The sequence below is a fragment of the Acomys russatus genome, chromosome 24 (genome assembly GCF_903995435.1).
Source record: "Acomys russatus chromosome 24, mAcoRus1.1, whole genome shotgun sequence".
In the NCBI taxonomy this organism is placed as follows: Eukaryota; Metazoa; Chordata; class Mammalia; order Rodentia; family Muridae; genus Acomys; species Acomys russatus.
In genome coordinates, this window is record NC_067160.1 from 3626564 (window position 1) to 3639912 (window position 13349).

At 45.9% G+C, this 13349-nt stretch overlaps 1 protein-coding gene across 3 annotated transcripts in view; it reads right to left on the reverse strand.

Moving 5' to 3' along the window:
- The window catches only part of Itgav (integrin subunit alpha V), an 80308-nt gene extending 67236 nt beyond the window's left edge, over positions 1 to 13072 (reverse strand). The window contains exon 1 of one of the 3 annotated variants that reach the window (XM_051166117.1): positions 12795 to 13072. In XM_051166117.1, the coding sequence (XP_051022074.1) occupies positions 12795 to 12979 (185 nt within the window). In that variant the 5' untranslated portion in view covers positions 12980 to 13072. The remainder of the gene's footprint in view (positions 1 to 12794) is intronic. The other 2 variants (XM_051166116.1, XM_051166115.1) reach the window with 2 other exon arrangements.
- Positions 13073 to 13349: the final 277 nt, after the last annotated feature.

Sequence of the window (13349 nt, forward strand, 5' to 3'; positions counted from 1 at the left end):
TGGGGGAGGGAGGTGAAGGGATGGGGAAGGGAGGTAAGGGGTGGGGGAGGGAAGTAAGGGGTGGAGGAGGGGGGTAAGGGGGAGGTGAAGGAGTAGAGGGAGGGAGGTGAAGGGGTGGGGGAAGGGAGGTGAAGGGATGGGGGAGGGAGGTGAAGGAGTGGGGAAGGGAGGTAAGGGGTGGGAGAGGGAGGTAAGGGGTGGAGGAGGCGGGTAAGGGGGGAGGTGAAGGAGTAGGGGGAAGGGAGGTGAAGGGGTGGGGGAAGGGAGGTGAAGGAGTAGGGGACGGAGGTGAAGGAGTGGGGGAGGGAGGTGAAGGGATGGGGGAGGGAGGTGAAGGAGTGGGGAAGGGAGGTAAGGGATGGGGGAGGGAGGTAAGGGGGGAAGTGAAGGAGTTGGGGGAGGGAGGTGAAGGGGTGGGGGAAGGGAGGTGAAGGAGTGGGGAAGGGAGGTAAGGGATGGGGGAGGGAGGTAAGGGGTGGGGGAGGGAGGTAAGGGGTGGGGGAGGGAGGTAAGGGGGAGGTGAAGGAGTAGGGGGAAGGGAGATGAAGGAGTGGGGAAGGGAGGTAAGGGATGGGGGAGGGAGGTGAAGGAGTGGGGAAGGGAGGTAAGGGGTGGGGGAGTGTGGTAAGGGGGGAGGTGAAGGAGTAGGGGGAGGGAGGTGAAGGGGTGGGGAAAGGGAGGTGAAAAGGTGGAGCAGGAGGTAAGGGGGGGAAGTGAAGGGGTAGGGGAAAGGGAGGTGAAGGGGGGAGGTGAAGGGTGTGGACATAAAGATCCTGGATAGGAAAAGAACTTAGTTCTCTAAGGCAGAAGAGACAAGGGGCATGGCTAAGAAGGAGAAAGCAGGTTGGGAGTGGTACAAATTAGTCCGGGAGCCAGGCAAAAGCTAAGTTATGAAGTGCCCTTCAGTCACAGTAAAATCATCAGTTTTGTCGCAGTTGCATTTTTTCCATTTTTTTATTATTATTTTTCTTTTTTTACATATCCATTTGTATTATTACACATAAAATACAATATACAACATACAGCAAGAAGAACCACGAGACAACCAGGAATTATATAAATGTTACATTCATCGTGATTTGGCTATTTGTATTTGGCAGCCTTGAAGAAAGCATCTTTCCTATCTTGGTGCATCTAAAATTCTAGATGTAAATCTATATCTATAATATCTCATCTCTATCACTTTAAAACATCTCTCTAAACCTAAGAACATCTTACTCCCTAAACAACTAAGCTTGATTATATAAATAAACTATCTGGTGTTCAACACCATCAGAGACTTGAGAAGGAATAAAACTTAATTACCTGAGTAGACAGGAAGTGCATGTCAGCAGTTTCCAAAATGAAAAAAAAAGAAATGACAGAGACAGTTTGCTGCCTGAACAGTCACCCAAAACTCTCTATAATGTTGAGGTATTTACCCATACAACTCAATTATAACACAAGATTTACTTCCAATACTTTGAAAGTGCTACTGTAGGCTGTTTAGGATAATTAAGTAATTGTTAATTGATCAAATCAAGGTCATGTCAGTCACTCATCTATTTTTATCATGAGATTATGCATCCTAGGTTTAACAGACAGATATGAATCTACAGATATATAAGGTAAAACAGTTAGATAAGGTCTTCAAAAGCCTCAGACACGTACAGAAAATGGCATTTAAACATTTTTTAAATTAATTTTAAAGATTTTTTGACAAGATAGGTTAACTTCTGAGAACACCCAGCCTACCTCAAAGAAGATGATGAGCATCGGTTGCATTTAAAACCTTAGGAAAGGTGACGTTCTTGCCATTGGAGAATTAAAGAAAAAGACAAAATGGAACAAAGAAAGCAAACTGGGTGGGGGAGGGGCGGGAGGAGGGGGGCAACTGACCTCTGTTAGCCTAAGGAGATGGAGAAGGAGAAGGGAGAGACTTGACAAACACCAAGAGTCAACTGAGCAGAGAGGTAGCACCAGGCCGGTCAGCAAGGGAAACACCAGCCAACTCCCCCCCCCCGCCCCCCCCCAAGTCTAAGATGTCAGCTGGGCAAGCAGGGAGGGGGAAGGCCAACCCCAGAAAAACATGCACTCAGTTCTCAGCCTGTGCTACTCCTATGCCTGCAGGACACCTAGTTAAGTCCAACACCAAGAGGAGATCTGTGCCCAGAAGGAGTTCAGAGAGAAGACAGCCAACGAGGCAAGGAAGAAAGAGGGGGCAGGGCATCATAAAAGAAAACTCTCCACGTTACTGACAGACTTAATTTAGAGGTATCAAAAAGGGCCTGCCATGAGGTAGCAGTAAATAGATTATGTCAGCACCACCATCTTGTTTAGCTAAACAAGTCGCTTAAGTTCTACCAAGTCAGAGTCACAAAATTATAATTATGAACCAACACACATCTTAAATATGAAATGTACTTATCATAATTTTTAAAAATTAGTTTCAGCCTCACTTACTCTGAGTGGTAGCACCTCACCTAAATCAAGCAGAAGGCTGCCAGGGGACGGCGAGGGAACGCGTGCCCTTTACTCTGACACTTATCTTGAACCCCACACATTCAAAATGCAATGAAACTCCAAATCAGGCCATGCCCTGTTCAACAAATCTTTATGAGGTCAGATTTAGCAGTAGTAAGACACCAGTGCTGCCTCCCTCCCTCTCTCTCTCTCTCTCTCTCTCTCTCTCTCTCTCTCTCTCTCTCTCTCTCTCTCTCTCTCATCATAGCAAAATGATTCTGAGTAAGAAATCAGTTTTGTTTTCACACAGCAAGAATCTTTCACAAGGAGAAAAAAAGAAAAAGAAAAGGTTGAGTGTGAGATTTAAGGACCCGCAAGATAAAGCTATTCCCTGTCATTGCAATCCCCTGGGCGCTTTCAGAACATGCTGGTTAACATATGCAAATTAGAACATGCAGTTTTTGCTGTATACAAATTCACAAAGGCAAATCTAGCTGTCAATATGTAAGTCATACGTGTGTGTGTGTGTGTGTGTGTGTGTGTGTGTGTGTGTGTGTGTGTGTGTGGTTTGGATATGCAGCTGACACAGCCTCGACACACATCCCTGGAGACTGAGACTAGGTCTCTAGTACCACAGAGTCAGGCAGCCCATGTGATGGAGGGCTTTGCCTAGTCTGCAAGAACAAAGAAACAAAACAAAACAAAAGCTCTAAATTCAGTCCCTAGTACCACCTAAAACTAGGTGTGATGGCACATGCCTATAATCACATCAAAAGTTTACAGTCATCTTTGGCTACATATAGTGCTACATGCCAAGTTCGGAGCCAGCCTGAACTACATGAAACCCTCTCTCAAAAACATTTTTTAACTGAGACTGGAGATACCATAAATGTCCATTTTTATCTAAAAATTTTCCTGTGTACTCTGAGAAAGAGAATAATTCAGGCAATTGTGCTGCTTTTCTTTTTCTTTTCTTTCTTTTTTTTTTTTTGTTGTTGTTCTAATAAAACTTTATTTACACAGATAAGCAGTGGGCACATGTGGTCCATGAACTGTGATTTTTCCAATCCGTGGTTTCATCAATGAGGAACTGGGACAAGAGCTCAGAAGAGAGGTGAATGCAGTGGTTTGAATGTAAAAAGCCCCTCACAGGCTCGGGTATTTTAACACTCAAACCCCAGTCAGTGGTGAAATTTGAGGCAGTTACGGAAACTTTAGTAGATGTTGGACTTGGTGAAGGAAGTACATCAAGGGGACGGACTTGTGAGTTAACAGCTTCACCCTGTTGTGGTTCACTCACTATCCTTTGTGTTTGCAGTTGAAACTGTGACCTCTCAGCTTCTCACTCCAGCTACCTGCTGCCATGCCTTCTCTGCCATACAGATGATATCTCTGGAACTGTAAGCACAAATAAACTTTCCCTTTTCTGAGTTGTTTCTGGCCTTGGTGTTTTAACACAGCAACAGAGAAGTAATAACAGAGAGGAAGGCTCTGTGGGATGTGGGGAGAGGGGGACCCCAGAACCTCCTCCCTCCATGTGATGCTGTGAATTCTACAACACACCCCTCCCCTAACCCTCCACAGTGTCCGTGGTTCCCTACGCTCCACTCTGCCTTTCTCTCTGACCACCTGAAGGTTGAAATGAAAGCTTTGGGATGAGGAGAGGGAGATGGCTGAGTCATAAGGTCATCAGTGATGTGGTTAGTTGGGACCATCTGTCCACTGCTCTGTTGTTGTTGTTGTTTTGGTTTAGGTTTTGGTTTTGTTTTGTTTTTTCTCCCCAGACAGGGTTTCTCTGTGTAACCTTGGTTGTCCTGGACTTACTTTGTAGACCAGACTGGCCTCGAACTCACAGAGATCTGCCTGCCTCTGCCTCCCCGAGTGCTGGGATTACAGTGCTCGTGCACTGCTTTTTTTTTTAATTAATTTATTCAGATTACATCTCAATTGTTGTCCCCTCACTTTTATCTTCCCATTCCTCCCTCCCTCCCTCTTTCACCCTATTCCCCTCCCCTAGGTCTGTGACAGAAGGTGACCTCCTTCTCCACCATATGGTCACAGCCTATCAGGTCTCATCCTGGTAGCCTGCTTACCCTTCCTCTGAGCGCCACCAGGCCTCCCCACGAAGGGGAAGTGGTCAAAAATGGGGTCCCAAGTTCATGTCAGAGTCAGTCCCCACTCTTCATACAACTGTGAAGAATGTCCTGTCCCTTGGCTAGATCTGAGTAGGGGTTCAATGTTTACTGCATGTATTGTCCCTCAGTCGAAGAATGGATAAAGAAACTGTGGTACATTACACTATGGAATACTACTCTGCTATTAAAAACAAGGAAATGTGGACAAATGGATGGAACTAGAAATGATCATCCTGAGTGAGTTAACCCAGAAGCAGAAAGACTCACATGGTATATACTCACTTATAATTGGACACTAGCCCAAAAGGTATGTCCCCTGAAAGTCTTCACTTACCAGGAGATCAGGACAGATGCAGGGACTTCATATTGGGACTCTAGGTGAGGGAAATATGGGAGAATGGGAAATAGAAGGATCCAGAGGGTCCTCAAAACCCACAAGAAAAACATCATGATGGACAGATCTCAACCCAGGGGGGTCTGCTCAACCTACTGCACCGTGTACTGCTTTTTAAAGACCTCTGTACCTAGAAAGTGACATGGGTCCTTCCTGCAGAGTTCCTTTTTTTTTTTTTTTAAGATTTATTTGTTTGTTTGTTTATTATATATTCAGTGCTCTGGATGCATTTATTTATTTATTTATTTTAATTATATATTCAGTGCTCTGGATGCATGTACACCTGCAGGCCAGAAGAGGACATCAGATCACATTATAGATGGTTATGAGGCACCACATGGTTGCTGGGAATTGAACTCAGGACCTCTGGAGGAGCGGTCAGTGCCCTTACCCTCTGAGCCACCGCAGCCCACTTCTAGATTGCCATTTGTCTGCTTCCTTTTAGAGCTTGCCATAATTTTTGTCGAAACTACCCATTACTTGCAAAGAAGTGCTTATTTGACTGTGGGGCTCTAATTCACCCTTCTGCCTGGGCAGGCAGCAGCACATTCATGAGCTAGAGGTCTCTGTCTTACACTAACCACACTTCAATAAGTCATTTCCAAAGCACTCCAACGCTTGGGTCACAGAATCATACTTTCCTAAACATGCAATTATTTAAATTATCCTTAAAATAATTCCTGTACGTAAAGATTCTATTTAGTTTTGAACTTCAGATATTTTCTTGACTTGGCAACTGTAAAACACTCCTTAGTTATTTGGGGGCGGCCTCTGGCGAAAGCAGAAGAAAGGGCACAGTAGGAGAGGGCACTGGATAAAAATGTCACTCTTGGCAGCCCACAGCGTGAGTGCTCAGGAGGAGGCTGGGCGGCAGGCTTGCATCAGACTGTGTGCACATTACAGGCAAGAAAGGATGGCAGTTAGAAAAGCTAATGCTGCTGCTCAGCCGGGCCTCCCTACTCATCCCCGCATATGCAGTTTTGACAACAGTGGGGGTGCTCCGAAGGAGCCCGCATGCGCATGCGCAGTCTTGCCCACTGGTTCAAGTCATAGAAACAAGAGAATAGTAAAGAAGGAACATGTGAGGACTGTCAGGATCTAAATCCCAAGTTAGTGATTTTAAGAAAGAAAGAAACAAAGAAAGAAGCAGCAAGCAGGTAGAGAGACTCGCTGCCGATCCTGACTATCTGAGTTCTATCCCCAGGACCCACTTGGTAGAAAGACAGCACTCTCATAATTTATCCTCTGACCTAGAGGACATGTGCACCATGTTGGCCGCATATGCTCATACTTACAACACACACACACACACACACACACACACACACACACACACACACACAAAATAAATAAATAAATAAATAAATAGAATGTAATAAAATTAAGATTAAAAAAAAAAAAAAAAAAGGATGAGCCAGGCAGTCGTAGTAAATGCCTTTAATCCCAGCACTTGGGAGGCAGAGAGAAACAGATTTTTATAAATTCGAGGCCAGCCTCGTCTACAGAGTGAGTTCCAGGACAGCCAAGGCTACACATAGAAACCCTGTCTGGAAAAAACAGAGACAGACAGAGAGACAGAGACAGACAGAGAGGCAGAGAGAGAGAGAGAGAGAGAGGCAGAGAGAGAGAGAGAGAGAAAGAAAGAAAGAAGAAGGAGGAGGAGGAGAAGAAATGAAATGGAAATTTGGAGAAAGTAAAGAATCTTCCAAAAGAGTTATATATTCAAAAAAATCCCATTTTTGTGGAGGACATAAAGTGGTAAAAAGATGCTAAGAAAACTAAGGAAGCCGGATGGTGGTGACGCACACCTTTAATCCCAGCATTTGGCAGACAGAGGCGGGAAGATCTTTGAGTTCCAAGCCAGTCTGGCCTACAGAGTGAGTTCTAGGAAAGCCAGGACTTCACAGAGAAAAAAAAGAAAAAAAGAAAAAGAAAAAAGAGGAGGAGGAGGAGAAATTAAGCACTACAAAAAGCTGTTTGTGCTAGCGCGCGCACACACACACGCACGCACGGACGCACGCGCGGGCGCGCACACACCTATCAATGAAACACTTTCTAAAAAGCAAGCAGTGTTGCTTAAAAGTCAGTAAAACTGCTGATTGTTTATAGCAGCTTCACTAGGGTAAAAGAAGTGACAGAATAGAGAAGCTGTATGCAGTGTGCTCAGCAGCACCACCCAGTGCAAACAGGAGGGGATGACTCACAAACAAGGCAGGTCAGCGGGAGAAGCCACTGGAAATCTCTGTTCTCACTTCTTGGGAACAGAGCAGAGGTACAGCATTCTGTCGTTACTTAAAAGAAAGTCTTTCCCAGTTGTCCAGCAGATAAATGAAAACTAAAAATGTCTGGAAGCTTTGAAATAATACAAGATGACACCATCAGCATTCAAAACAGCAGTTGGTATAATTAATAAGCTATTTCCTAATGAAATAGACAGTGAATTTAAAATCTACTTTTAAAGGAGCTTTCTTCCCTCGGTGTTCTCAAAGGGCCATTAATGCTCAAGTAATTAACTCAAACGAAAAAAAAAAGGAAAAGCAAAGGGCAGGAAAGCTGGCTCACATCCTTTGCTAGCAAAGTAGACACGTGGGGAGCCAGGTCAAGGTTGCATAGGGCTGGTGAGACCTCACTGAAAAACATGTAAAATTTGAAGCTAAGCAACATAAGATCCAACGTGCCTTCCACTTTCTCCTCATAGACTCCATCTCACTCCAAAAAAATGTTTGCCCAGGAACATAACCAAGAGACACATCTTCACTAGTGCTTTCAGATAACTCGGTTTATTTCCACTAATGACCCCTTAGGACTCCAGAAATAAGAGTGCTATTCATATGTTGTCAAGGAGTAGGAGGGTGATGAGAGAGATGCAGCTGGAAAAGAAAGGGAAGGGGGAGGGAGGGAGGGAAGGAGGGAGGGAGGGAGGGAAGGAAGGAGGGAGGGAGAGACAAAGAGAGAGACAGAGAGAGAGAGAGAGAGACAGAGAGAAGAATGGAAGTCAAAAGATGGGAAGAAAACCTGAGTTAGGGAGGGGGAGGGATGGGAAGGGAAAGAAGTGACAGTGACAAGAGCTTCGGACACTGCACTGCGGTGAGGATAGCCTCCAGATGCACTTCCTACCCAGGGCAGTGCAGGAAGGGTAGTGGCTTCACAGAATGGAAGCCTGGCTACCAAGCAGGGCAGCTGGCCAAACAATGACAAGTCCATTTTCAAACTTTCCAAATGAACTAAGTTATTTGGCTGCTTTCCACGCTGACCTTTCCAAGATAAAGCATGTTTCATATATGTATGTAGCTGACGCTAGGGTGACCGATGGGCCCTCCCCAAAAGGAAATGCTGAAAAATAAATACAGTTTACGTTCATAAAAAGAAATGTGTATAAAATAGTTGGGGTGTGATTCAAGTTCCAGATTTGTTCAACCACACAAACAAACGCTTCAAGTCAACAAGCGTGAAAAGCCAAATGGAAGCAGTAACTACCAAATTTCACACATTTTCTCTAGAACTCACAGAAATATGCCTGCCTCTGCCTCCCTGAGCTGGGAAGAAAGATATCCACCATCACATCTGCTCAATAAATCAATGTTTTTTTTTTTCTCCAAGAGAGGGTTTCTCTGTGTAGCCTTGGCTGTGTGGACTCGCTTTGTAGACCAGGCTGGCCTCGAACTCACAGAGATCCGCCTGCGTCTACCTCCCTGAGCTGGGATTACAGGCGTGTGCCATAGTGCCCAGCTTAATGATCTTAATCAAAAGTAACAGACCTAAGATTTGCTTCCCAGATAAGAAAAACTGTGGCTTAAGCATATGTATTATTTACGATGGAAAAAAAGAAACCAACACAGTACTAGTCACATTCACATTTATGAAAATATATGCTAAAGTCTTTTTTGAAGGTGGCAGTATGTTTACAGGTCTCACTCTGTAGCCAAAGCTAGACAGCCTGGAACTCACTACATAGCCCAGGCTGGCCTCAAACTCGTGACAGTCTTCTCCCGCCTCAGGCACCTGAGTGTAAGCATCACTGCTTTCGGACATTTTCTAAAGTACTGTGACAATGAGTGCAACACTGAAATCTTAAAAAGCAGAAACCTCAGGAGGCCTTAATCTAGGTTTGGATTTTTCTCTGCCAATGGAACTACTGTTGAAAGAATTTAGCAACAGAATATCAAGATTTAAAAAAACAAAACAAAACAATGTTTCAGAAATATAAAACCAGTAGAAACTTATAAGGCATTTTGCCGATTTAAGAGCCAAATGATAAGTGGAATAATTAAAGAGCCTCTCAGCAGCCCAGCCCCAAGGTCAAGTAAGAAGCAGAGAGAGAGAGGCGAGGAAACATTACCAGGGAAGGCTGGAGGCCCTTCTGCCTGGTGACTAAGCGGTGACTAATCTCAGAGGAGTGTAGTAGGAGAGACAAAGTAAAATAGAGAATGAGAGGGAGGGATGTGAAATCATCTCCAGGGCAACAGAGAAGAAGAGGGTTCCATTAATAGACACGGAGGTGAGGCTGATATCTCTTGATGCAAATGCAATTCAGTTTTAGACAAAATGAGTTGACATGGCTAATCCAGGCTAAGTGATCCGCAAGCTATTGCAATATTGTTTCTAATGGAGAAAAAAAGAACTTGAAACTAGGGCGTTTTTCTGCATTTGGAGACATGGCCTCATCACCCAGGCAGGCCTGGAACTTAGTATATAGCTGGGGCAAGCCTTGAACTCCTGATGCTCCTGCCTCCACCTCTGGAGTGCTAAGATGACAGGTGTGCACCACAATGCCCAGCATCATCTTCCTGGTTCTGCTTAGCACTTCTTCTTAATTAATATCGATGCACTCATCCCCACAACAATATGGAGATAATATTATCACTCATAATCTTGTATTGTAAGAAAAAGAAGGTATGAAACCATTTCATGGTATTTAGATCCCTGAAGCTGCAATAGTTTGAAATCACTGCTACTCGACTCACTAAATCAGTACTTTTTTACACGGGGGGGTGGGGTGGGGGGTGGGGGGGTGGGCAGGGAAGGTGGGGGGGTGGGGAGGGGTGGGCAGGGGGGGGGGGGGTGGGGGGTGGGGGGGGTGGGGGGGCAGGGGGGTGGGGGGGGTGGGCAGGGGGGGGCCCTTTTCCATTAACAAACACTTGACTGTACAGTTTTCCTTTAAGAGTTTATGGTGCTATTATATAACAATATATGTAACTGAAAACAAAACAGCTTGCTGAATTTAGGCCTTTAATAAGATTAAGCATAATTTTATTTCATTGGGATTTGTTGGGGATGGTGGTGGTTCAAGACAGGGTTTCTCTGCCTCCTGAGTGGTAATATTAAAGCTATCCATCACCGCTGCCCAGCATTTTGTTTGATTGTTTGTTTAAGGTTAAGCATAGTTTTGTAATAATCTTCATTTAATCTGAAAAGGTCAATAAGTATAAACCTTTATCTGTGTTGGGGGAGAGGGGGCGGCTAAAAGTTGCTTTCTATTTTTTAAGTTAGGCTGGTCTCTTGGTACCAAAGTTGCTGGTGACTATTTCAAAACATGATACGCAATCTCTCAATTCCACAATATTTTACAATTAAGACCCATGCATGAGTTCATGTAAACACAAAGTCATATAAATGTGTGAGCTTATAGCAGCATATTCATATGGCCATATGTTTTCCAAAGATTTACAATAGTAAATACCACCAACAGCTCAGGACTTCTGTTTTCCATGGGAAGCGGGGGGGGGGGGGGGGGGGGGGATCAAAAACTTGCCAGCTTCCTCTGTTCCTACCATGTATTGGATACTAAACCTTTGCCATAGAAAACAGAAGCAAACAACAATATTAATAACAATAAACAGTTAATGGCGTTTGTCAAACACTCCATCCACTCTGAAGTATTTAAGTGCTAGTTCCTAATTAACGTAAGGCAGAGAATATCTTTTCAGTCAGAAAATTCTGCATAATTAAATCTAAAGGGTGCAGCCTGGGAGCAAGTAGAATACCCATGACATAAGAAGCATGCACTTAAAAACACCTGGAAAAGAGAGAGTTTTAAGTGGTGAAGTAATCAAGTGATTAGAAGGAAGAGATGTGGGTATAGCTCAGAGAGGGGTGCGGCAGAGACCCAGAAGACCCCCCAAAAAATGTCAATCAAGTGATTAGAAGGAAGAGATGCGGGTATAGCTCAGAGAGGGGTGCGGCAGAGACCCAGAAGACCCCCCAAAATGTCAATAAAGTGATTAGATGGAAGAGATGCTGGTATAGCTCAGAGAGGGGTGTGGCAGAGACCCAGAAGACCCCCCCCCCAAAATGTCAACTACATCAACTCAGAGTGGTTAAAGTTGTTTGCAGTTGGTGCTTCTATCATTTTTTGGAGAATGTGAGCTCAGGTCTCTCAGAAAGCATTGACGGTGGGAAGAAAGCCCTGGGCTACATGAACAGTGGCTAGGTGAACAATTGCACCCAAGCTACATGTTGCTTTAAAGACTGGTACCAAGGACGATGCTCTGCAGTATTCAAGAAAATGGTGACAAGATCCCTGAAGACCGCTCTAACAACCACAGACAAACACTTGGGTCACCTTCAAATGAAGCATACATCAGAAAAATAAATAAATAAATAAATAAATAAGGTCCTATCCAAGTCCTGACCATCAATTTCATACTGTGCCCCTCCCCCAAATGGATATCTTGCGGGGGGGGGGGGGGGATTATAGTAAGAAAAATGTGTTGTTACCACTTATAAGCACTGAGAAATAACCAAAGGAACGGTTTCTTTCAAAAACGGTATATTATATTTCATAAAACATCAATTAAATCTAACACTAACACGCAAGGGTAAGAATGATGCCAGCAGCCCCGTGTGGTGGCGCACACCTGTAATGCCAGCACTCTGAGAGGCAGAAGCAGTCGGATCTCTGTTGAGTTCAAGTCCAGCCTGGCCTACAAGTTGAGTCCAAGACAGCCAAGACTACATAGAGAAACCCTGTCTCGAAGAAGGAAAAAAAAGAAAGAAAGAAAGAAAGAAAGAAAGAAAGAAAGAAAGAAAGAAAGAAAGAAAGAAAAAAGAAAAAAAGAAAGATGCCGGCGATGGGTCAAAGACAACTTTTAATCCAAAAATAACAATAGCTGTTACAAGTCCTCAGGGATGTTGCAACCAACACGGGACGTGGGTAATTTGAACGCCCATGTGAACTGCTGGATTCTTCAGTACTGAAATGACCTGCAGCGAGTGAAAAATCAGCAAACACCCTCGTTCTTTCTGAACAATGACCTAAAATAGTGGACTAGAAAAAGGAGCAGATGACGCATTCCATTCATCTGGTCGACCTCAAACTACTCAAAGGTCTCACAGTCCTTGACAATTTAGTCAATTTAGTCATCGGAGTGTCTAGAAATGAGAGGTGGGGGGGGATATGACTAAGGAAGGTAAGGGCTAGTTTTGGAGGCCAAAAGGTCCTGGAGAAAAAGAAATTTTGGGACCAAGAGAAACAAGTCACAGAACGGCAGAGACCGCCAAAAGTCCCTCAGGACCAGCCGGTTCTGATTTCTTGCTTTTCCAGGATGTTTAGCAGTGCTGCTTTGAATCTCTCTCCCACTATCCCCAGCCAATCAGGAAAAAAAGTTGGGGATGGGATGAAAGTGGACGGTGAATGCTAGGTTAGGTCACTCCCCACAAATGTTTCATCCACGCAGGACCTGAGCCAGCCGCGGGATAGAGTGGATAGGCCGGTTTATTTGGGGCGGGAGGACCCTGGAGCCAAAGGCTGGGTGCGGATCGGCTGGGTAGGGGCGCGCCGTGCGGGGGATGGGGCTCCTGGGGACTCCAGCGCGGCCACTTACGAGGACTTGCTGGGCACGAAGAAGTCCACGGCGAATCCGAAGTAACTTCCCTCGGGGCCGGCGTACTCGGCGGGGCTTTCGACGTCCAGGTTGAAGGCGCTAGCGAGGGGCAGCAGGAGGCCGGGTAGCAGCAGCAGGACGCCGCCGGGGCGAGGGCGTAGCAGCAGCGGCCTGGGAGCAGCCATCGCTGGGGCGCGAGCGCGCGCGCGCGGGGCGCGGAGCCCAAAAAGCTTACAAGCCTTGTCCCCGGTGCACGGTGGCCGCGGCCCGCCGCCTGAGCGCGTCCCGAGTGCTGTGCAGTGCTGTGCGCTTGCGGTCAAGGGCGGCCGGGTGGCAGGGAGACTAGAGGCTGAGCTGGGTGGCCACCCCGGAGGCGCGGGGCGCGACGCGGGACTCGGGCTCGGCCGCTGGCTCCCGCGGGGGCCGGCGCTGAGAACTGGCGGGGCGAGCGCGGTACCTCTGGGCTGGGAGCTGGCCCGGCTGGGGGAGGAGGCCCGGGAGGAGGAGGAGCCGGCAAGGCCGGGACGCCCGCCGAAAGAGGAAGTCGCGCGCACG